The following is a 25,528-nucleotide window of genomic DNA, read 5'->3' on the forward strand; positions in this document are numbered from 1 at the left end:
TCTGAAAACTAGAGACCTAGGGGAATCCAAGATGGGGTGACTTGTGTGGCTCGGACCAGGTTCTGTTACCCAGAATCCTTTGCAAACCTCAAAATTTGACTAAAAAAACACATGTTCCTCACATTTCTGTGGCAGAAAGTTCTAGAATCTGAGAGGAGCCACAAATTTCCTTCCACCCAGCGTTCCCCCACGTCTCCCGATAAAAATGATACCTCACTTGTGTGGGTAGGCCTAGCGCCCGCGACAGGAAACGCCCCAAAGCGCAACGTGGACACAGCCAAATTTTTGAAGGAAAACAGAGGTGTTTTTTGCAAAGTGCATACCTGTAGATTTTGGCCTGTAGCTCAGCCGCCACCTAGGGAAACCTACCAAACCTGTGCATTTCTGAAAACTAGAGACCTAGGGGAATCCAAGATGGGGTGACTTGTGTGGCTCGGACCAGGTTCTGTTACACAGAATCCTTTGCAAACCTCAAAAGTTGGCTAAAAAAACACATGTTCCTCACATTTCTGTGGCAGAAAGTTCTAGAATCCGAGAGGAGCCACAAATTTCCTTCCACCCAGCGTTCCCCCACGTCTCCCGATAAAAATGATACCTCACTTGTGTGGGTAGGCCTAGCGTCCGCGACAGGAAACGCCCCAAAGCGCAACGTGGACACATGACAGAAAACAGACCTGTTTTTAGCAAAGTGCCTACCTGTAGATTTTGGCCTCTAGCTCAGCCGCCACCTAGGGAAACCTACCAAACCAGCGCATTTTTGAAAACTAGAGACCTAGGGGAATCCAAGATGGGGTGATTTGCGGGGCTCTGACCAGGTTCTGTTACCCAGAATCATTTGCAAACATCAAAATTTGGCCAAAAAACACATGTTCCTCACATTTCTGTGGCAGAAAGTTCTGGAATCTGAGAGGAGCCACAAATTTCCTTCCACCCAGCGTTCCCCTAAATCTCTCCATAAAAATGGTACCTCACTTGTGTGGGTAGGCCTAGCGCCCACGAAAGGAAATGGCCCAAAACACAACGTGGACACAACATATTTTTTCACAGAAAACAGAGGTGTTTTTTGCAAAGTGCCTACCTGTGGATTTTGGCCTCTAGCTCAGCCGGCCCGGGGGGGGGGGAAATGCCCTAAAATAAATTTGACCCCCCACTACCCCAAACCCCCCCTGCCCAGGAGCGACCCTTGCCTACGGAGTCGCTCCCCCTGCGTGACATTGGCGCCAAAAAACAAATCCCCGGTGCCTAGTGGTTTCTGCCCCCTTGGGGGCAGATTGACCTAAAATCGACCAATCTGCCCCCAAGGGGGGGCAGAAATGGTCTAAATACAGTTTGCCCCCCAGGGGAGCGACCCTTGCCTGATGGGTCACTCCCCATCTCTAAAAAAACAAACAAACAAAAAAAAAACACAAAAAAAATTTGCCCTGGCGCCTAGAGGTTTCTGCCCCCCCCTGGTGGCAGATCGGCCTAATAATAGGCCGATCTGCCCCCAGGGGGGGCAGAAATGGCCTAAAATAAATTTGCCCCCTAACCCCCCCCCCGGAGCGACCCTTGCCTACGGGGTCGCTCCCCCTGCGTGACACTGACACCAAAAAACAAATCCCCCAGGGGGGGCAGAAATGGCCTAAAATAAATTTGCATCACCCAACCCCCACCCCCCACCAGGAGCGACCCTCGCCTATGGGGTCGCTCCGCCTGCGTGACATTGGCGCCAAAAAAACAAATCCCCGGTGCCTAGTGGTTTCTGCCCCCTGGGGGGCAGATTGACCTATAAACGACCAATCTGCCCCCAAGGGGGGCAGAAATGGTCTAAATACAGTTTGCCCCCCAGGGGAGCGACCCTTGTCTGATGGGTCGCTCCTCATTTCTAAAAAAACAAACATACAAAAAAAAAAACACAAAAAAAAATTGCCATGGCGCCTAGAGGTTTCTGCCCCCCCTGGTGGCAGATCGGCCTAATAATAGGCCGATCTGCCCCCAGGGGGGGCAGAAATGGCCTAAAATAAATTTGCCCCCCAACCCCCCCCTTGGAGCGACCCTTGCCTACGGGGTCGCTCCCCCTGCGTGACACGGACACCAAAAAACAAATCCCCGGTGCCTAGTGGTTTCTGCCCCCTTGGGGGCAGATTGACCTAAAATCGACCAATCTGCCCCCAAGGGGGGCAGAAATGGTCTAAACACAGTTTGCCCCCCAGGGGAGCGACTCTTGTCTGATGGGTCGCTCCCCATCTCTAAAAAAACAAACAAACAAAAACAAAAACACAAAAAAAAAAATTGCCCTGGCGCCTAGAGGTTTTTGCCCCCCCTGGGGGTAGATCGGCCTAATACCAATAGGAGATGGCCTAAAATAATTTTGCCCCCCCCAGGGAGCGAGCCTTGCCTACAAGGTCGCTCCCCTTGCGTGACGGCGCAAAAAAAGATCCCTGGTGCCTGGTGGTTTCTGCCCCCCTTGGGGGCAGATTGACCTAAAATCGGCCGATCTGCCCCCAAAGCGGGCAGAAATGGCCTAAATACATTTTGCCCCTCCAGGGGAGCGACCCTTGTCCAAGGGGTCGCTCCCCATCTGTAAAACAAAAAAACAAAAAAATCCCTGGTGCCTAGTGGTTTCTGCCCCCCTTGGGGGCAGATCAGCCGAATCAAAATAGGCTGATCTACCCCCCAGGGGGGAGAAATGGCCTAAAATAATCCCCCCCCCCCAGGGAGCGACCCTTGCCTAACGGGTCGCTCCCCTTGCATGAAATTCACGCAAAAAAAAAAAAAACTCCCTGCCGTCTAATGGTTTCTGCCCCCCTTGGGGGCAGATTGGCCTCACCAAAATAGGCCAATCTGCCCCCAAGGGGGGCAGAAATGGCCTAAATATAATTTGCCCCCTAGGGGAGCGACCCTTGCCTAAGGGGTCGCTCCCCACCTAAAAAAAAAAGAAAACATAACAAAAAGAAAAAAAAAAAAAGAAATGATCCCTGGTGCCTAGAGGTTTCTGCCCCCCCAGGGGGGGCAGAAAAGGCCTTCCCAAAAAAATGCCCCCCCTGGGAGTGACCCTTGCCCAAGGGGTCGCTCCCGTTGCGTAAAATTCGCAGAAAAAAAAACTCCCTGGTGTCTAATGGTTTCTGCCCCCCTTGGGGGCAGATTGGCCTCATCAAAATAGGCCAATCTGCCCCCAAGGGGGGCAGCAATGGCCTAAATATATATTGCCCCCTAGGGGAGCGACCCTTGCATAAGGGGTCGCTCCCCACCTAAAAAAAAGAAAACATCACAAAAAAAAACGAGAAAAAAAAAAAAAACTCCCTGGTGCCTAGAGGTTTCTGCCCCCCCTGGGGGCAGATCGGCCTAATAATAGGCCAATCTGCCCCCGGGGGGGGGCAGAAAAGGCCTTCCTAAAAAAAATGCCCCCCCTGGGAGCGACCCTTGCCCAAGGGGTCGCTCCCTTTTGACAGTTTCATTCCCCCCCAAAAAAAATCCCTGGTGTCTAGTGGGGTTTCAAAAGCCGGATTGCAAGCAATCCGGCTTTTGAAACCTGTGAGAGACTTCAAAGGAAAGGAAATACATTTCCTTCCCTTTGAAGCCTCTCGGGGCCTGCCCCAGTGATTGAAAGAGAAATGCTTTTGCATTTCTCTTTCAATCGCGCTGGAAGCTCTGCTTCCAGCGCGATGGGGGAGACCCTGTGACTAATCAGCGCGCGCTTGCGCGCTGACGTCACATGGGGGGTTGGGGGGGTCGGGGTGGAAGGGGAAGGGCTTCCCCTTCCATCCCTGACTTTGGGGGGGTGGGGGGAAGCACACAGAGGGAGCGAGAGCGCTCCCTCTGGGCTGTGTGCCGAGGACGTAGTGGTTACGTCCTCGGCACAGCAGCACTGTGCCGCAGGACGTAACCACTACGTCCGCGGCACAGAAGGGGTTAATAAGGACAACATAACAAAGCTGTTAGATAGTTTCGTTGGCAAATTTGAAATAGATCAGGTTCACCCACTCTGGGCCACAAAGGTTGATGTAGTCAAATGCACTGAAAGAAGAAATAATTGTGCCACAGATAAAAATGCACGCCTAACATCCCTTTTTAACCCCTTCGCTCCCAGGCCTTTTACCCTCCTGTGCCGAGCCTTTGTTTCCTACAGAAAATAACAGCTGAAATAAATAAATATTGAAATTGAGGTGAAACAAAACAGCAATTTTTCCTGTGATGTCAGATTTTTTAAAGCAATATACCGTTACGTCTGCTGGACTCTTCTGGTTGCAGGGATATATAGGGTTTGTAGGTTCATCAAGAAGCCTAGCAACCCAGAGCCAATAAATGAGCTGCACCTTGCAATGGGTTTTCATTCTATACCGGGTATACAGCAATTAATTTGCTGGAATATAAAAAGTCAAAAATAGGTATCAAGAAAACCTTTGTATTTCCAAAATGGCCACAAGATAAGGTGTTGAGAAGCAGTGGTTATTTGCTCATCTCTGAATTTCAGGGTGCCCATACTAGCATGTAAATTACAGGGCATTTTCTAAATAGAAGTCTTCATTACACACTGACTTACATTTGGAAGGATAAAATGTGGAGAAAGACAAGGGGCAATAACACTTGTTTTGCTATTCTGTGTTCCCCTATGTCTCCCGATAAAAATGGTACCTCACTTACGTGGGTAGGCCTAGCGCCCGCAAAAGAAAATGCCCCAAAGCACAACATGGACACATCACATTTTTCCACAGAAAACAGGTGTTTTTTACAAAGTGCCTAGCTGTGGATTTTGGCCTGTAGCTCAGCTGGCACATAGGGATACCTACCAAACCTGCGCAGTTTTGAAAACTAGACACCTAGGGTGACTTGGGGGGCTCTGACCAGGTTCTGTTAACCAGAATCCTTTGTAAACATCAAAATACGGCCAAAAAAAAAACACTTTTTCCTCTCATTTCGGTGACAGAAATTTCTGGAATCTGAGAGGAACCACAAATTTCCTTCCACCCAACGTTCCCTCAAGTCTCCCGATACAAATGGTACCTCACTTGTGTGGGTAGGCCTAGCGCCCACGAAAGGAAATGCCCCAAAACACAACGTGGACAAATCACATTTTCACAAAGAAAACAGAGCTGTTTTTTACAAAGTGCCTAGCTGTGGATTTTGGCCTGTAGCTTGGCTGGCACCTAGGGAAACCTAGCAAACCTGCGCAGTTTTGAAACCTAGACACCTAGGGGAACCCAAGATGGGGTGGCTTGTGGGGCTCTGACCAGGTTCTGTTATCCAGAATCCTTTGAAAACCTCAAAATTTGGCCAAAAAAAAACACTTTTTCCTATCATTTTGGTGACAGAAAGTTCTGGAATCTGAGAGGAGCCACAAATTTCCTTCCACCCAGCGTTCCCCCAAGTCTCCCGATAAAAATGGTACCTCACTTTTGTGGGTAGGCCTACTGCCCGCGAAAGAAAATGCCCCAAAATACTATCTGGACACATCAAAATTATCAAAAACAAAACTACCTGTTTTTGCGGGGGCATCTGCGTTTTTGGTCCTGGGCTCAGCAGCCATCTAGGGAAACCTACCAAACCCAGACATTTCTGAAAACTAGACACCCGAGGGAGTCCAGGGAGGTGTGAGTTGCGTGGATCCCCCAATGTTTTCTTACCCAAAATCCTCAGCAAACCTCAAATTTAGTTAAGAAATCACATTTTTCCAACATTTCTGTGTGGGATTACCGCACTGGGACAAATTTCATACCACTCAACGTTCCCCTCAGTCTCCCGGTAAAAATGATACCTCATTTGAGTAGGTGGGCCAAGTGCTTGTGAAAGGGAAGAGCCAACAACATGTTGATATTGAGGGGGAACCAAAGGGGGTCCAAAAGGGAAGTTTGCAAAAAAAACATTTTTAGGCTGACAAGTGCAGCAGAATTTTTAATCAGTATAGATGAGACAATGCTGGGTGGTAGGAATTTTGTGGATTCCTGCAGATTCCGGAAGGTTCCATCACAAAAAAGTGGGAAAAATGTGTGATTTCCAGCCAAGTTGGAGGTTTGCAGGGCATTGTGGGTATGAAAATAATGCAGGGTGCATGTGAAACACACCACCCTGGAATCACCCAGATGTTTAGTTTTCAGATGTGTCTAGGTCTTGTGGATTTTTCTACATGGCAGCGTCCCAAAGTCCATAAAGTGTAGCCCTCACAATTCCAAGTGGGAACATTTTGAGTGTTAGCCAAGCTCTCATGGGCCAAATGTAAAACCAAAAACCAAAATAATCAAATGTCTTCTTGCCTGCTGTAGGATAAGATGTTTTAGAGTGCGGGAAGAGCTGAAAAACTGTTACTCCCTTCAGTTGGGGTGGGGGCATAATCGGGCCCATACTGGTTGGTAGCCACCACCCCAATATATATTTTTTTTTTTAATTCCCTGGCATTTAGTAGACATTCTGCCCCCCCCAGGTGTGGATCAGGGGTAATTGCCCCATCTGCCCACTGGTGGGCAGAACAACTTTGGCCCCATTTATTTGGGGTGACGGTATGGCCATACCCCCACCCTCTTATTTTGGAAAAAGAAAACTTCCCTGGTCTCTAGTGGGCTTTCTGCACCCCCTTGGGGGCAGATGGGCCTTCCAATAGTAATGTGCCCCCAAAGGGAGCGACCCTTACCCAAGGGGCTGCCCTCTAAAGAAAACACACGCATACACACACACACACACACCAAGGGGACCGACCCTTGCCTAAGGGGTCGCTCCCCATCTCTAAAAAAAAACACACACATTTTTTTTTTTTAGCCCTGGCGCCTAGAGGTTTCTGTCCCCCTTGGGGGCAGATTGACCTAACAAAAATCAGTCAATCTGCGCCAAAGGGGGGCAGAAATGGTCTAAATACAATTTGACCCCAGGGGAGCGACCCTTGCCTAAGGGGTCGCTCCCCATCTCTAATAAAAATTTTAAAAAATACAAAATTATCCCTGGCGCCTAGAGGTTTCTGTCTCCCTTGGGGGCAGATTGACCTAACAAAAAAAAAAAAAAAAAAATCGGTCAATGGTCTAAATACAATTTGCCCCCCAGGGGAGCGACCCTTGCCTAACGGGTCGCTCCCCATCTCTAAAAAAAAATACAATAAAAAATAAAAATGAACCCTGGTGCCTAGAGGTTTCTGCCCCCCTGGGGGCAGATGGGTCTAACAACAATAGGCCGATCTGCCCCTGGGGGGGCAGAAATGGCCTAAAATAAATTTGAAAATGGCCTTGAAAAATAATGCCCCCTGTGGAGCGACCCCTGCCTAAGGGGGTCACTCCCCTTGCATGAAATTGGCGCAAAAAAAAAAGATCCCTGGTGCCTAGTGGTGTCTGCCCCCCTTGGGGGAGACTGACCTAACAAAAATCGGTCAATCTGGGGGAAGAAATGGTCTAAATACAATTTGCCCCCTAGGGGAGTGACCCTTGCCTAAGGGGTCGCTCCCCACCTCTAAAAAACAAAAAACAAAACAAAACAAACAAACAAAAGTGATCCCTGGCGCCTAGAGGTTTCTGCCCCCAGGGGGGGCAGAAAAGGCCTTGAAAAAAAATGCCACCCTGGGGAGCGACTCTTGCCCAAGGGGTCGCACCCCTCATGCCAATTTCCTTTTACAAAATAATTCCTCGTGTCTAGAGGGCATTTCAAAAGCCGGATCGCTTTACGATCCGGCTTTTGAAATGCTCTGAGAGACTTCAAAGGGAAGAAAATTCCTTTCCTTCACTTTGAAGCCTCTCAGGCCCCCATCACATGATCGGAAGAGAAATGCTGGCATTTCTCTTCCGATCGCGCTGGAAGCTCAGCGGCCTCTGTGAGGTCAGCGCTTGATCGCGTGCTGACATCGCTGGGGGGTGGGGAGGTGTCGGGGTGGAAGGGGAAGGGCTTCCCCTTCCATCCCTGCCTTTTGGGGGTGGGAGGGAAGACCACAGAGGGAGCGCTAGCCACACTGTGCCGCAGGACGTAACCATTACGTCTGGTGCACAGAAGGGGTTAAAACGACAGCCATTTTTGGGCACGTAAGCTTATAGTACTATATAATGAACACTACCATTTTGCTACAATCCCCTATTCATGGTAAAGTTTTATTATTCATCATATTCATAAAAAAGCCCCAGAAGGAGAGCCCCACCCCATGGTCAGGGTAATCACTGTACTCAACGTTGTGGCTAAATGGTATACTTCGCTATTGTTGAGTGATTTAAAAGACAGGGTCAACACGTGGGACATTAATTCTTGGTTCCAAGCAGGCCTTCAATCTGCCATGCCATGATCAAACCAATCATCAACGATCCAAACAAGCAACGTTTTGCTTGTTTCACTGATTTTAAGACTGCTATTGAAAGCATAAACAGAACCTGCCTCTGAAACAAACTCACTACCTGGGGTAATCCACAACAGCTACTAATGGTGGTCTGAGATTTACAACACCTGGGTGCGAGTGAGACTACATGCTAGTACGATCCTTACAAAGAAAATCTTCAAACACAAACGGCCCAGTCAGAGCTGCATCCTTGTTCCCCTGCTTTTCAACCATCACATGCCCTACACGGGACACACTCCCATTGGTCAAAGAGCCTGAAGGTTTAACAATATGCAGATTGCACAGTGCTCTTGGACTTAACCAGACTGGGGCTGCAACATTCTCCGAACGAACTTTGGTGCTACTGCTTAGAAAACTCATTAGCAGTAAATCCCACAAAATCAAATATTGTAACTTAAAAAACAGAAGTCCTCTAAGAAGTTATTCGTTTAGACGTTGTTTGGCTCTGAAATTACATGCTCAACTGATTACAAGTATTGTACATTAAACGTAAGCGGTTCTCACCAGTCTGCTATCCAGTCAGAGCCTAAAATCAACCTCTCTCATTTTTTTTCACAGCAACATTCTAAAAATCTTCAGAGCCCTATCTTTCTCCGCTACTAGAAGTAATTTCGGGAGAAGAGTGCCTATTTCAATTATTTTGCCCATTTAAATTAGGACACTGTCTCCTACCCTGAAGAAATGTTTGCAACATTGCAGGCTATTCGGATACATTTTCTACCTATCACAATATTCGTCTTACACAAAAATAATGTTGTCCAACAAAGCACATATTTACCTTGTGGGGCACTTACTTAAAATGTTGGCATGGCGCCTGAGTATCAGATCCATGTTCTCTTACATTTAGGTTAATGCTCAACCTATATTTCTCCTACAATCTTTGGCTTTCTGCTCTGAATGAGGCACATGCATATTTAAACTTAAAATACTCCTGGAACAAGAGAGTTTCTCCCCTCGAGTTTAAAACCTCTTTTAAATACCAAATACAGTTACTGGTTGCACAAGACTACATTAAAATACCAGCCTTACACCATGCTTTTTTCTTGTCACTCAATCCTCAGGGCAGCTGCAATTTTATTTATCATTAGCAATGCCTTTTCATCTGATTGGCAGATACCTCTGTTTGAGTTTTGGTATTTTTTTTTGTATCACGAGCAAGTGAGGCAGATCTGGGAATCCACTCACATGAAGCAAATGCAGGTATAACTGATATTTCAATTAAATCTTTGCATATTATCTGCTTGTAGGAGGCTGGCCTGGTTTGTAGTGGGTAACTTAGGTACTTACACCTTATACCAAGTCCAGTTATCCCTTATTAGTGAAATGTAGTAGTGTTCTAGCAGCTTAGGCTGAACTAGGAGACATGCAAAGCTCTTCCAATACCACTATAGTTACACAGTACTTATACAACAACAGACAATACTCAGTGTTACCAAAAATAAAAGGTACTTTATTTTAGTGACACAAGGCCAAAAATATCTTAGAGGCAATACTCCTTCTGGAGGTAAATATTATACACAATATATACACCAGAGACCAAAATCAGGTAAGTAAAGAGTGACAGAATAGGGCAAACAGAAAAAAATACCACAGAATGCATTAGGAAGAAATAGGCCTAGGGGCAACACAAACCATATACTAATAAAGTGGAATGCAAATCACGAATTCCCCATGGGCAGGTGTAGTGTGTAGAGGGGCGCTGGGAGTGTAAGAAAACCACAAAGGTGAGTAAAATACCCCATTCCATAGCCCAGGAAAGTAGGAGTAAAATACTGCAAGTTTCCTTAGGACACACTACAAGTCATGATTAGAGTTACTGCAAGAACCAAGCAAAACTGCAAACAACAAATGGTAGATTCTTGGACCTGAAGACCTGTAAAGAGAGGAGACCAAGTCCAGAAGTCGCAGGAGATTCCAGGAAGGACAGGATCCCCGCCAACCTAGAAGATGGTGCACAAGAGGATTCGCCGGTTGGAAGAAGTCTGCAGAACAGCACCAAAGAAGAGGACTGCGGGTTCCGGGGTGATGCAAAGGATGCCCCACGTCGAGATGTTGGATGCAGGTGAGTTGCAGTGCTGGATTCGTCCAACGAGCCTTGGTTCAAGCAATGTCTCAGATTGCGTCAAAATGGCGCTACCTGGACCCAGGAAGGGCTTAGGGGCCTTAACTTGGACTGAGGAGGCAGACGGGGCTCCCAACACTGGACAGAACCCACAGATGACCAGGCACCAAACACAGAGGTCCCAAGACACAAGGACAAAGAAGGTGCAAATTGCAGTTGCTGCAGCACTACAAAAGAAGGTCCCACACCGCCGGTGAACAACTTAGTGAGTTGAGATTCGCAGGATAGAGGGCTGGGGACCAAGGCCAGGCTGTGCACAAAGGATTCTTGCAAATAGTGCACAGAGGCCTCAGGAGGTAGAGATGATGCGGTACACAGGGTTACTGTCGCAAACGGGGAAGGCAAGCTCTTACCTCTGCAAAATTTGGACAGCTGAACTTTAGGACAGTCTGTGTCGAAGGGGTCCACCACTTGTATTCCAGTGAGCACACTCGTCGCCAGGAGAGGAGTCCCAGAGAATCAGATGTCGTCTTAGAAGGTGCCTGCTGGAGCAGGGAAGTGACTCCATCACTCCATGGGAGATTTCTTCGGTCCTTCTGGTGCAGGGTGAAGACAAGAAGTCCCCAGAGCATGCACACTGTGGAAACTGTTGCAAATGCTGGATGGAGCTGAAGTTGCAGGGTCAAAGTAGCCTTTCAGGATACTTTGTTTTAGTTTCAGTGGTTCCTGGAGCAGTCTGCAGTTGATCTGACGGTCAGAGAATGAAGAAGGAGTTGCAGATGATTCCTGGTGGAAACTTGCAAGCTTAGTCTGGAGAGGAACCCACAGGAGAGATGCTAAATAGCTACTGGCTACTTTACCAGGTATGCACCTATCAGGAGGGGTCTCTGACGTCTCCTGCTGGCACTGGCCACACCTTGGAAAACAAGATGGCTAATGCTAGGGACACACTGGAGGAGCTCTGGGCACCACCCCTGGGGTGGTGATGGACAGGGGAGTGGTCACTCCCCTTTCCTTTGTCCAGTTTCACACCAGAACAGGGACTGGGGGTCCCTGAACCGGTGTAGACTGGCTTATGCAGGGAGGGCACCATCTTTGCCCTTCAAAGCATTTCCAGAGGCTTTGGGAGGCTACCCCTCCCAAGCCTGTAGCACCTATTTCCAAAGGGAGAGGGTGTAACACCCTCCTCCCAAAGGAAATGCTTTGTTCTGCTTTCCTGGGACTGAGCTGCTCAGGCCCCAGAAGGGCAGACCCCTGTCTGTGAGGTGGCAGCAGCTGTAGCTGCAGTGCAAGGCTCAGAGAGCTAGTTTGGCAATGCTGGTGGTCCATGGTGGAGCCCCCAGGATGCATGGGATTGTCCCTCTAATACCAGATTTGGAATGGGGGGACAATTCCAGGATCTTGGACACCTTACATGGCTATATTCGGAGTTACCATTGTGGAGCTACATATAGGTATTGACCTATATGTAGTGCACGCGTGTAATGGTATCCCCACACTCACAAAGTCCGGGGGATTGGCCCTGGACAGCGTGGGGGCACTTTTGCTAGTGCAAGGGTACCCTCACACTTAGTAACTTTGCACCTAGCCTTCAATAAATGAAGGTTAGATATATAGGTTACTTATAAGTTACTTAAGTGCAGTGAAAATGGCTGTGAAATAGTGTGTGCACTATTTCACGCAGGCTGCAGTGGCAGTCCTGTGAAAGGGTTTGTCTGAGCTCCTTATGGGTGGCAAAAGAAATGCTGCAGCCCATAAGGATCTCCTGGAACCCCAATGCCCTGGGTACCTAGGTACCATATACTAGGGACTTATAAGAGGGGTCTAGTGTGCCAATTGGAATTGGCAAATTAAGTCACTAAACTATAGTGACTAATTTGGAAGCAGAGAGAGCATAAGCACTGAAGTTCTGGTGAGCAGAACTTCAGTGACACAGTTAAGCACTGCTGACAACATACACATTAGGTCACAAACAATGTGCACTGAGGTCCTGGCTAGCAGGATCCCAGTGAGACAGGCAAAACACACTGACACACACTCACTAACAGGCCAAAAGTGGGGGTAACCATGCTAGAAAGAGGCTACTTTCTCACACTGCTGTTGTCCACCCTTTGGTATTTCCAGGCCAGGAGAAGATTCCTACTACCTTTCACAGCAGGGGGATCGGATGAAGCTAGGATGAGATTCAGGAATGTTTAAAAAAAAAAAAAAAAAAAAAAAAAGATGGTATTTATTCAATTGCTGTATTAATGAGAATGGTATAACATTGCTAATCCACTGAGATTCCTAAATAGTAGTGTATTGTTGAGAATCGCACCACACCCTCTGCTTTCAATTGTAATGATCTAGAGAGAATTTTCAGGTGACCCTGGGATTGTATTTTTTTTTTTTTTTTTTTACTTTCTGTACACTTGGTTAGGTTGACTCTTCATTCATGATAAGCGTCTATTTCCTGGGTACTCTGAGGGGTTTCTTGGTCCGGTCAGGCTGATAGGGAGTGGGGAAGAGCCCGTTTTAACTTTATTTATATTAAATGCATATTACTCTACAGTTGAGGTTTTAATTATTAATTCAATGCAATAAATGTAAAAATAAATGAAAACTGACTGAATAAAGTCAAGTTACGCACATTAGTTCAAATGTTCAGAACTTTACATCTGGATGGACCGGCCGAAAGCAAAATTCTCCACCTAGAACTTTGAGACTCCATAATTTGGACCGGCTGGACCAGAAGAGCAAATAGGCTACTGCAAGAGCTAGGCTCCTATGGATAAGTGGAAAACTGGTGCAATCAACGTCCCTTAAAACTTAGGAGATGCCATTCCTGTTATAAATTTAAGAGAAGGCTTAAAAGTGTTTCTTATAGACTAATTTTCTGGCCCTGGCTTTGCTTTCTTGTACTGGTGCCACAATAAGGTTTTAGAAACATCCTGTCTAGTCATCCGGTCGTTTAAAACAGTAGGGATCTGATTAAAGTGGTTTGGTAAACCAGAGGCAATACCTGCAGTCTTACTATCAGGTGCAATGTGATGCATAAATAAATGGAAAGCATAAGACCAGGTTTTAATTTTAGAAACAAAGAGACAGGAGGGGAATGTAAGCAATGCCTAAAGGAAAACTACAATTAATGTAAATAATCTTTAATTTTGCACCCATAAATACTATAATGCAATTTCTCTTTCCTGAACTAGTGCCACTTAGAAAAAAATGAGTTACTCATCCGTAACTGTGGTTCTCCAGAATTAGCATCTTTCATTGATTCAAGGGTTGAAGAATTCCCTGTCGTCAAAGTTGGAGCCCTTGAGTAAATTACAAGGCACTGACAACTTAAAAAGACCATAGGCAGTGGTCACTTTCTTTGTACATCCACCTCATTCTAAAGGAACCAAACATAAGACAGTGAGGTGAGAATGCTCTATGCCTCTTCCCTACCAGAGGTCTTCACACCTTTGATTTCTAGCAGAAGATTGGAGGGGTATATAACTATATATGCAATGTTTGAGGTGGCCTATACTTGAGGAAGAGAGTGGGCTGCAAGTGAATGATAGATACAAACACCGGAGAACTAGTTACATGTAAGTTACAGGTAAGCTTTTTTCTCAAGCATTGGATTGTTCATAGATTCACATGCATGAATCAGAACAGTAAGTAGTATTAATATAACATTTCAATTCATTATTAAGATTAGGAGGGGTGGCAGGACAGAATAGACAAGCTCAGCTAGATGAACAGTTGCTGAAGACCTCTCTGTCCTGCCACCACACCTCTGCCTGCAACTGCTTCTAAGCAATAGTGTTTTGAGAAAGTGTGCCTGTTCCTCCTAGTTGCAGTACATTTCTGCCATGCTGCATTCAGCATACGAGGTTACTCCGTGTCATGGAGATCGCAAAATGCCACTGGCCCTGGGTGTCAGCCCTAGGTCTTGATTTGGCACTCGATTTGCTGAATTTGGCATATCTCTTTGATGTCCTTGGTGGGTTTGATTTAGTGCCCATAACATCAGTTTCATTAACCTGTTGTACTCGGCCCCTAACATTCGGGTCCACCTGGGGGTGGTACGAATGCTCCCTCTCAAACCTTCTCTTTGCGCTTCAATGGAGGCTTTGACGGCTCAAGTGTGAGGGTCGGGTACCAATTTGGGCATCCCCCAACCAGGACCCACACCGTTTCGCTATATGTAGACAATGTCTTGTTATCTGTCAGGTATATAAGGCAGACACCTTCCTGATCGCTGACCTCCTCATGTTTGCAAAATTGTTCAGCCTCCGGGTGAGCTGGCCTAAATCATGCATCTTCTCACTGGTCTTGAGGCTGCCTGGGGCACACTGGTGCCTAGCAGGGCACTCTGTGCGTTTGGAACCATCATCCTTCCGCTACCTAGGGATATGGGTCTACAATGAAGATTGTGACTTATTAGATGGCAATCTTACAGCAGGAGCGAACTACCTCCACTCCAAGGTCATCTTCTGGTGCATGCTCCTGCTCACCCCATTAGGCTGCGTTGTTGTCTCGAAGATGGTAATGCTTCCTCTGCTTCTATACTTTTTTGCCACTCTCCCCTTGAGACTCCCCCGTAGCTTCTTTAATGATCTGGACAAGAAGCTCAATGAGTTTATCTGGCACTCATCGTGCCACATGGTGGCCCTGTCACAACTGCCGCCCCATTCAGAGTCTGGTGGTCTGGGTGCCCCAAACTGAGTTTTACTACCTAGCAGCCTAGCTGCAGTCACCGGCCCACAAGATAGTGTGATTCAACCAAGATGATACATGTTCCCTAAATCCCCCAAATATGCATGAAGAGTTACTAAGGACTAAGCCCCTGAATCTCACACACCTGTCAAATCCTCTTGAGTGATACTGGCAGCCCAAAGAAATCTTGACAGAGGTTACTGCCCTACTTGAGACGCCCATCCTTACGAATCAGCATTATCTCGATTGGGCCTCCCACAGGGCCGCGGTCGCTTGACCAGAGGCAAACTTCGCCACAGGGATACGGCAGGGATCTCAACACTGGGGGACTTGAACTATGGCGAGGCACTCCTTACCTTCGCAGATCCGCTCGAAGAAACAACCTTGACATGGAACAATTAATCAAATATGGCCGAATCCATGCAGCACTGTCCAACACACGGATGATAAAGGAGACAGTACCACCCATTAACCAGGTCACAAACACATTACACACAATAGACACCAGACAACACCTTTTCCCCTGGTTTTACAAAGCCCTGGAAACTCACACCCGGACCCCTCTAGAGTCCCTCAAGAACAAAATGTAAACAGAGCTTGGTCGTGTTATACACAATAAAGAATGGTCCAGAGCCCTTGAATACCCTCACTGGGTTCCGGTAGCACGCAGTTTAATCTAATACATTTCTATAGCCTTCTAAGAGAATATATTTACCCAGGCAAGCTACATAGGCTCTTCCCAAATGCTGCTGACTCCTGCCCACGCTGTAACTCCCTGGCAGATAATTTCAAACATATACTTTGGGCCTGCCCTACATTAGTCCCCTATTGGACAGAGATGACAGAAACCCTTTACAACATCCCCAAACATTGTGCCAAGGCCTCTTGGGAAGCTGTGGTCCTAGACCTTTACAAATGCCCTACAAAACGGAAGGTAGGAAGGAGGTAAAATCTTGGTACCTAGATGTAGCCCTTCTTATTGCTAAACACACCATCTCAATAAAATTGAAATGTGGAACACACCTACGTAGTGCTCAATAGCAACCCGCTTTTACCCTTTGGGAGGAGGCAGGGGCTAGGGCCCTACACAGAGAGGAAGTCTCTGGGGTCTCCAGCAACACCCGATCACCCCTGGTTTGGATCAACTTCTGGGAAGACTAATTACCCTTTCGGAGAGGTCGCAGTCCTCTTAATATTCACACACTACCTCCCATGTCCCAGCTATCAACCTTCGACAAAACACTGGAGAGCAACTGCCCACACGCTATAATACTGGTCCCTCAACCACAACCTCTCTCCTCTTCAAACCCACTTCCCTCCCTCCAGTGAGCCATAGCTTTTCACATGTAATAACAGGCCGTATACTGCTGCTTGCACCCTGGTGATGTGTTCTTCCTACATCACAGCCTCCTCAAGGAAATGGTGGCAGGGGGGACCAACAGAGATGGGGCTCGCAGATAAGCTGTATGTTCCATGCCAATGGCTGAATGATCTGCCAAATTAAACATCCAACATTATCCTGTACACTTTGTGCCTGTGCTGTGTTCTATAAAAAAGCTCAATAAAAAATGTTTAAACAAAAAAACAAAAAACATTCAAGCTAAACAAACTCTCCAAGGTACCTGGAAACTTGTGCCCTGAAGGCCTCAAAGAATAGACCAAATCCCTAGAGTATCCAAGCATAGCATTCTGCAATGTGCGTTCCTCCATAGGGCTTATTTCTCTGCAAGGCAACCCGTTTTTCTCCACAACTAATGAGGCCCGTGTTCTGTCACGCACTCACCTGGTTCCAACTGCTGAGATGATGATGGACCTCCAATCCCAGCATGGGCAGCTTAGTGAAACAAGTCACAACTGTCTGGTTCCAAAAACTGCCCACAGAGGGGAAACGGGGATAGGATAAAACAAGAAAAGATGATCTTGCGTCACTGAGGGAACTGCTTGGCTATCTCGTGTACTGCCTAGTAGGATCAGGACTCTTGGACCTCGTATCCTCAATGCAGATGTGACACACTAAAAACAACAAGAGGCAATGTTACCCATAGGGTCCCGACTCAAAAATGATCTACCAATAGTTTACACTATGTGTACACTTACAGACTTCATCATGAATACTGCATGAGAGGGAGCAGAAAACATTTCAAGAATAAACTGGAGATCTTCTGACACTCCAGAATATAAAGGATACTGAATCAAAACTCGACTACAACTGTAGAAGTTTCTCCCAAAAAACTAGATACAACTAGTCCAGAAACACAGTGGCAAACTTTCAGTTCAGGTACAATAGAGTTCAGAGTGCTGCAAGGAAAGAGTCCATAGCGCTGAGCCTCATGGGGGTAAATACTCATATAATATCCATAATCAGTCTTTGGATTATGTGCTACCCTCTTAATTAGTGCGCACTAACCTGAGGGGAAGGTACTTAGCCATGACAGTACTTGAACTGGAATCCGAAGATGGCAAGAAGCTCAAGAGGAGGCAGAATCATAACTCGTGAAGGAAGAGTCACAGATGCCTGGATGATGGAATCATCAGGATGGTTTGGAAGCCTAAAGCGCTAGAAGTTCTGGACACCTCAGGGGGTGAGTGCAGGGACATTGCTTGTGCAAGACTGGAATGAGGCCAAGGGTTTTGAGGGGGGGATTTATACATGAAGCAAACAGTGTACCATAAGAGCAGGTGTCCCACGTGGAAGCCTGGAATAGTTTAATGAACCTGAGGAAGATCACATGTTACATACAATAGATATGAGGTCTTGCAGGTGGTAGGTGCAAACGGTAATTGGCAACAATAAACAAGTACAGTGGAAACCCAAGTGCATGATGGTACAATTCAATGGTTCACAATGGAAATTAAACTATCCTAAATAGACGTGTGAAATCTGCAGGTACACAAAAGAGTCATCTTGTGTAGCATCTGAACAGGAGGGTGAAAGGTTCGAGCTTCCTGAGGGAGGGAAATCATGGAGTGCTTGAGACTGGAAGGCGTCATAAGGGAAGCATGACTTGGAATACTCGGGGTAGGGAGGTGCCACAAGAGAAGGGTAACATGAACCCGGCGAGTAAAACCTATCGCACATAGGGCACAAGATGAGTTGTGACGTGCCTGTTGTGGGGCCGTGTAGGCGGACTTCCATCATATGAATTGAGGTTGCGGTAACTTGTCATTTTTCCGGTACAGAGTTCTGCTATGGATTGCAGAACAAACAGGTCTCTCAAAACTGAACAAGTGGGAGACCCATTCGCGAGGAATATTTGGTTGGCTGAAGAAAGGCAAAACTGCCCAATGCTTTTGAGGCCAAACTGGCTGTACCGGGCATCTGGCACTTCTCCGGGATGCTGGAAGGGTGGGGGACAGGGCCCTTTTGTAGCAGTGCAGAAGTTTCAAAAGCACTGTCGAGTTCCTTGTATATACAACTGTTTTCTGGCAACAATGAAAGCGCCAAGATAACTTTGGTAAATAAGACACCTCCTGGTTGGATTTTAGTCTAGTCAAACTTTTGATTCATTTAAGGTAGTGTAGAGGGTTAATATACCTGCCACAAAGAGTGTGTGCTACGTAGATCACAAACAGTATTTTATGTGCATAGCTCAGTGGGTTACTGCTTTTGTCACAGTGATACTTTTGTCACTGTGCATTTCTTAAGTTACAATCGTAAACTAGCTTAGAAAGCTATGTTTTTTCCCTGTCTTTCATTATCCTAATTTTGCAAAAAAAAGGTTTATTTAGGTAGAAATAAATTCTTATTAGTAAAGTCAACATTGTGTTACATTCTGAACCCTGAGTTTGTACTTCCCCCGATTAAGCACTCTTAAAAAAATTCCTACCAGTATGAAAGACGTGAATACTACACCTTGTAGTCCAAATGGTCTTATGTAATGTTTTCTATACACTGATTTACATATGTATGATTCATTGTCTCTGTATCAAATGTAAAATGCTCCGACAACCTCACTGGTATGAGAGGCACAATAAAACAAATGACATACATCTGAGAGAGGACCTATGGAGAAATGAGAGGTAACTGTTGTAGGGAATAAATGAAGAGCCCCAATAAAGATTACTCCATCCTACTGCACTGCAAGGTCTTTAAAAACTATACAATTGAATATATAATAATGAAAAATTAAATTTTTGCCATTTTTTCCCAAATTATCTTGGGGAGAACCCCCTAGCCCCTATATAGTGGTCAGGAGCGTTCCCTGGACTTGCACAGTATGGGGTGGGCTGGTGTGACAAAATTTGCCAGGGCTGCTTTGGGTTCCCAGTCCGGCCGTGTACGCTTCCTACACTTGCCGCTTCTACTAGTCAAATGAGCTGTCACTAGCAAATAGTGCTCACTTCAGCCCCCCACTTTAGAAGGCTGGAATCAAACAATTCTCCAGTGGGACGAGGCTAAAAGGATGTCCCTCTGCAGAAAAGAAGACAGTAGGCTCTGCGAGTATCCTATTACTAATGATTGGGACACATTGTGTATGCCTCTCATAATGGGCCTCCTGATGAAATATCCTTTCCTTGTATGACTCCATCCCTCAGCCCAGTGGGATGACTGGTTCCCACTCCCCCTTCACCTATCCACAAACCACACTCAGAATGGGATATGTAAATTTGCCTTACTCCTACTATCTAGCTAGTACAAGTCTTCACCAATATTCAGCTTATCCTAGTTGTGGCCAATAATAGGCGATTTGTCTCATGAAGAGTTGTACACTGTGATGAATGCCTTTTCTGTATTTTGTAGTAGGTGCAGCATCTCCCACGTCTGCTTATTCGAGATATTTATCAAGTGTATGAACTTTTTTATGTTAACCACCAGCAGTCTTTTAGTTTCAGGTACTCATTGAATGGCATGAATCAATTACAGCATCAATCTATCCAAGAATATATCTAATATCTTCGTTAAAACTTTGACATCCACATTTAGTAATGGCATGGGACGGTAGGATCCATAGTCTTCTGGGTCCTAACCAGATATTAAAACAATAGTCATCTTAGCTTCCACCATTGAAGGTGTCACCACGCCTGTCTGTGTGCAATGACTGTACACTCTGTTGAGCATGTCTATTATTTTTGGCTGTTATATATTACAGGGAGTGCAAAATTATTAGGCAAATTAGTATTTTGACCACATCATCCTCTTTATGCATGTTGTCTTACTCCAAGCTGTATAGGCTCGAAAGCCTACTACCAATTAAGCATATTAGGTGATGTGCATCTCTGTAATGAGAAGGGGTGTGGTCTAATGACATCAACACCCTATATCAGGTGTGCATAATTATTAGGCAACTTCCTTTCCTTTGGCAAAATGGGTCAAAAGAAGGACTTGACAGGCTCAGAAAAGTCAAAAATAGTGAGATATCTTGCAGAGGGATGCAGCACTCTTAAAATTGCAAAGCTTCTGAAGCGTGATCATCGAACAATCAAGCGTTTCATTCAAAATAGTCAACAGGGTCGCAAGAAGCGTGTGGAAAAACCAAGGCGCAAAATAACTGCCCATGAACTGAGAAAAGTCAAGAGTGCAGCTGCCACGATGCCACTTGCCACCAGTTTGGCCATATTTCAGAGCTGCAACATCACTGGAGTGCCCAAAAGCACAAGGTGTGCAATACTCAGAGACATGGCCAAGGTAAGAAAGGCTGAAAGACGACCACCACTGAACAAGACACACAAGCTGAAACGTCAAGACTGGGCCAAGAAATATCTCAAGACTGATTTTTCTAAGGTTTTATGGACTGATGAAATGAGAGTGAGTCTTGATGGGCCAGATGGATGGGCCCGTGGCTGGATTGGTAAAGGGCAGAGAGCTCCAGTCCGACTCAGACGCCAGCAAGGTGGAGGTGGAGTACTGGTTTGGGCTGGTATCATCAAAGATGAGCTTGTGGGGCCTTTTCGGGTTGAGGATGGAGTCAAGCTCAACTCCCAGTCCTACTGCCAGTTCCTGGAAGACACCTTCTTCAAGCAGTGGTACAGGAAGAAGTCTGCATCCTTCAAGAAAAACATGGTTTTCATGCAGGACAATGCTCCATCACACGCGTCCAAGTACTCCACAGCGTGGCTGGCAAGAAAGGGTATAAAAGAAGGAAATCTAATGACATGGCCTCCTTGTTCACCTGATCTGAACCCCATTGAGAACCTGTGGTCCATCATCAAATGTGAGATTTACAAGGAGGGAAAACAGTACACCTCTCTGAACAGTGTCTGGGAGGCTGTGGTTGCTGCTGCACGCAATGTTGATGGTGAACAGATCAAAACACTGACAGAATCCATGGATGGCAGGCTTTTGAGTGTCCTTGCAAAGAAAGGTGGCTATATTGGTCACTGATTTGTTTTTGTTTTTGAATGTCAGAAATGTATATTTGTGAATGTTGAGATGTTATATTGGTTTCACTGGTAATAATAAATAATTGAAATGGGTATATATTTTTTTTTGTTAAGTTGCCTAATAATTATGCACAGTAATAGTCACCTGCACACACAGATATCCCCCTAACATAGCTAAAACTAAAAACAAACTGAAAACTACTTCCAAAAATATTCAGCTTTGATATTAATTAGTTTTTTGGGTTCATTGAGAACATGGTTGTTGTTCAATAATAAAATTAATCCTCAAAAATACAACTTGCCTAATAATTCTGCACTCCCTGTATAGACAGGTGTGAAGCCGCTTTGCACAGGAGCCTTCTTAGCTTTTCTTATAGCCTTTACTACCTGGGCAGCGGTAACCAGTCCATCCCGTAATTCTTGCTGGTCTTTTGTGGGGTGCACTTCCGCTTTCATAACGTATGCCAACATTCTGGCAGTGTCTACAAACTCTCTACGTTATAAGTCTTGGTAGTAATGTTGGAATGCTTCCAGTTTTACTCTTGACGAGTCTCCGCTCTCCTGGTCCCGTGATGGCCTCTATGAACAACAGAGCCTGTGTTTTTTATTTTAAAAAACGATCTTTAGGCTAGTTTTGGATTGTGTACACCCATTATAAATGGTATCATCATCATCCCAGGCAATGTCATCTATCAATACAAAACCTATGAAGGTGGTAAACCAACTAAAGACAATGGCCATCAAACAGGTTGGTTCGAGGTAACAAGCCTTCTAGAAGTGGAGCAGGAAAGAAAGGTGGGGCAAACACTTGGAAAGAATAAGGGAGATAAAACCTTGACAAGCAGTATCTGAGAAATATAGTTTTTCCAAGCAAAGAATAATTTGTGAAAAATATCTAGATATTGGTATAGGGAAAGTTCTGGGCAGTTTTTTTGTGTGCAGCAGAATCTTAAACTCTGAAAAGGGCACCTCGTTTTAGTGCCTGTTCATATTTTTAGAGCTGATCTGGTATTTCAAGAAAGGGATCAGCCATCTATACAAGAGGAGGGTCTCCACATTGCCGAGTGAGCTGCCTTTTGACTCATCGAATGCACCGAACATTCTATGCAGACATACTTTCCTTATCAGATAATGGGCGTGTCTAGACATTTTCCATGCCCCGGTCTGACATTTTATAAGAGTTTTAAATAGCTTCCAGGTTTTCTCAAATCGCATTATGTTATCAGAAATAAAAAACATTCGCTTTTCCATACACCTGACATATCTTGGACCATCAGATACTTAAGGAGAGTGCTATTTCTTATCTTCCATACTGAGTTAAAGTAAGTCTCCCGCTATCAGAAAATGTTTTATGATTTCAACTAGAGGGTGTATTGTGGATAAATGCTCTGTAATCTCTTTTGTAAAGTAAGCTAATGAGGGGCAGTAGGGTTTACTCTTTGGGCAGGGCCACTGGGTATGGAATAGCGTGCCTTGAATGTGGCACTAGCTCCAGCATAAATGATAACCTTGAGTCTACTTAAAACCAGGTACCATTGGATGAGGAGTTTCGAACCGTTTTCATGTTTTAATACAAATGGAGCTTTTGTCTGCTCTGTGCTATTTATTACTTAAGTTGTTTTCTCTCGGCTTGTGTACCAAGTTTCCTTACCACTTGTCCATGTATCTATGTCTGACAGCAGGCAAAGGACTCATGAAGGCTGCATATAAACAGGATATTTCCTTTCATGGGGAGGTATGAAAGAGGATAATTTTGACCATCATCAAGCCTCTGTATACATACATGTGCTTAACTTATGTTGTTATCCAGACTAGTGATGTATTCAGTTTATAATTATCAATGTGAGCTATTTGGAATGTTTCATTAGATCGTCCCCATCTGTCACCTCGCTGCCACTATAGAAATATCTCAATCACTGCAGTCCTCCGTCATATGGACTGAGGAACAACGAAGGTCCAGTTTAAAATAGAACAAGGGTTTTAGTGGAGGGTGAAGGATTGTGCCTTTTTACTGTCTGTTAATGAAGTCCAGGGGTCGAGGGTTTTTTTGTATCTGGAAGGATGTCACTAATGTCTTATTGCACCATCCTCTATGGATTCCCACACACCTACAGCATGCAGAAAGCCACAGCGGATGGTGCATTGGAATCGAGGCATAGCTCTACTCAACCTATGACTAAGCCGTTGTACATCGTTCATTCATTCAGTATAGAACCAGTCTCACTGGGAAGCAAATAGATATAGAGATGTCTTGGAGTTATAAGCTGCACTCTTGAAGTTTTCTATGCGTTGTTAGTTTTGCTACTCTAGAATGTGTGTTGGCCCAGGCAAAATTTAGCAAACGTTTCTGTATTTCTTCTATGTTTTTTTGGAGGAATCTTAAGTGATAAGTTCTGGGACAAATCCAGAATCCATGGGAGGAAAATTTTTTTAGACATTCAATTTTACTGGTGCAAGACAGGTCTAGGTGCCTCCACCTATATCGGTCCTTATACAGAGTATCGTACAACAGAGGGATGTTGCACCTATAAAGAGCTTCATAAGTGTTAGTAATGTGGACCATGAGGTATGAAAGCAAATCACAAGACCATTCACGGTCATGACTTCGAATGAACTGGTCTATTACACGTGTGATGTGTACCACCCCGATACCATAGAATTTGTTTGTTTGATCCAGAACCTTGAAACTTTGGAGCATTGTTCCAATTCCTCCACCAAGGCTGGGTTAGAGGATTACATCATCAGCGAATAATAACATCTTGTTAGTTCTGTTCTTCATGACCAACCCTTTTATGGAGTGATTACTGGTTATTTTCACAATTTGAGGTTCCACTGTCAGAGACAATTTCAAGAGTGAGAGAGGCATCCCTGTCTAGTACCCCCTACTCAGAAATATTTAATGGAATCAGACACCACTGGTGTCATGTGGGTGGTTGCAAAAAAATAAACAATGTCATTGTGGGCCTTACAGACATCTTGGCCAGTACTTTTTTCAAGAAATGCCAATAGGATTTGTGAAAAGTCTACTCCACATCGCAGGAGATAAAGACCATCAGAATCTTTCCTCTTGTAGCTATGCTTATCAAGTTTAGGGTAAGTCATATGTTATCAGTTGTTTGAACAACATTATAAAACCCAACAGAAGTGGGACGATAATGCCTGACCAAACTGGAATAAGCCTCGCTGTCAGAATTTCATTTCTATCTTGGCATCCTGATTGAGGAGTGCTATAAGAGAATATGCTGTGGTGCAAATGGCTGTCCCTGTGTCTCCTATGTAGTTAAAAGGTTTCACAGTGATTCTGTCGAAGTATCCTAGATCTGATGGAAAGAGGCCGAAAACTGATGGGACCAGGGATTTTTATACATGGCAGATCCTGGTTGGCCCATTTTACCGCCTGTGGAGATAAGGGGATTTGAGATCCTCTTGTAATTTTGGGAATATGGGAGTGGGGATAGGTTTATAGCATTCTAGGTAAAAGTCTTACAATGTCTCATCTAGTGGTTCCCCCTACAGGGAGAGGAGTTATATGCAATACATGTATTGAATATGTCTTGGGTCGAAAAGTATATGGATAAGAGTTTGAATGGCTTTTACTTTATAGGGAAGAATGAAGATAGCCTTCCTTCTTTTCTTGTATTATTTTTGTTTTGGACATAACATTTTCCTTGCCGTATCTTCATTTAGGATGTGGCTGAGTGCACCTCTTACCTTACATTGAGCTCAATATGTAAGGAGATTACAATGAATTCTATATTGTTTCTCCAATGCATAGATGCTAGATTTGAGCTCTGAGTTGTGATTATTTATCCTTCCCCTTCAGTGGACATATGGGAGACGAGCCCTCCCCTCACCATTGTTTTGGCTACATCCCAGATTGTGCAGTATGACAACTTGTCTGAGTTGCTCTCATCAAAGTAGTGGCAAATTGCTTTGGACCTCACTGTAACATCCATAAGCACTAACTTGTGAATGGACCAACGCCTCTTGACTGGACTTTAGAGGGCTTTAAATCAAAGGTCACAGTGACGTGGAAGCAGTCAGAAAGAGCACTAAATAATATTGTGGCCTCTAATAGAGCAGGGGGTGTTTACACAACCACTAGATAAAGTCTATCCTCAAATACAATGTATGAGTACAATATATAGCTTCACACTAGGGGGTGTTGCTATCGTCACACA

The 25,528-nt window shown here is 45.2% G+C and overlaps 1 protein-coding gene across 5 annotated transcripts in view; it reads right to left on the reverse strand.

Moving 5' to 3' along the window:
* Positions 1-25,528, reverse strand: part of LOC138285067 (zinc finger protein 418-like) — a 389,919-nt gene that overhangs the window by 260,567 nt on the left and 103,824 nt on the right. The window contains exon 1 of one of the 5 annotated variants that reach the window (XR_011201512.1): positions 16,810-16,996. The exons of 2 other annotated variants lie outside the window; for them this stretch is intronic. Coding sequence is in view for 2 of the 3 variants with exons in the window: in XM_069224552.1 (XP_069080653.1) it covers positions 16,810-16,854 (45 nt within the window). In the remaining variant the exon portion in view is untranslated. Of the gene's footprint in view, positions 1-16,809; positions 16,997-25,528 lie in introns of those variants that run through there. 2 more of the 5 variants (XM_069224552.1, XM_069224554.1) reach the window with 2 other exon arrangements.

The sequence above is a fragment of the Pleurodeles waltl genome, chromosome 3_1, assembly GCF_031143425.1.
Source record: "Pleurodeles waltl isolate 20211129_DDA chromosome 3_1, aPleWal1.hap1.20221129, whole genome shotgun sequence".
Taxonomy (NCBI): domain Eukaryota; kingdom Metazoa; phylum Chordata; class Amphibia; order Caudata; family Salamandridae; genus Pleurodeles; species Pleurodeles waltl.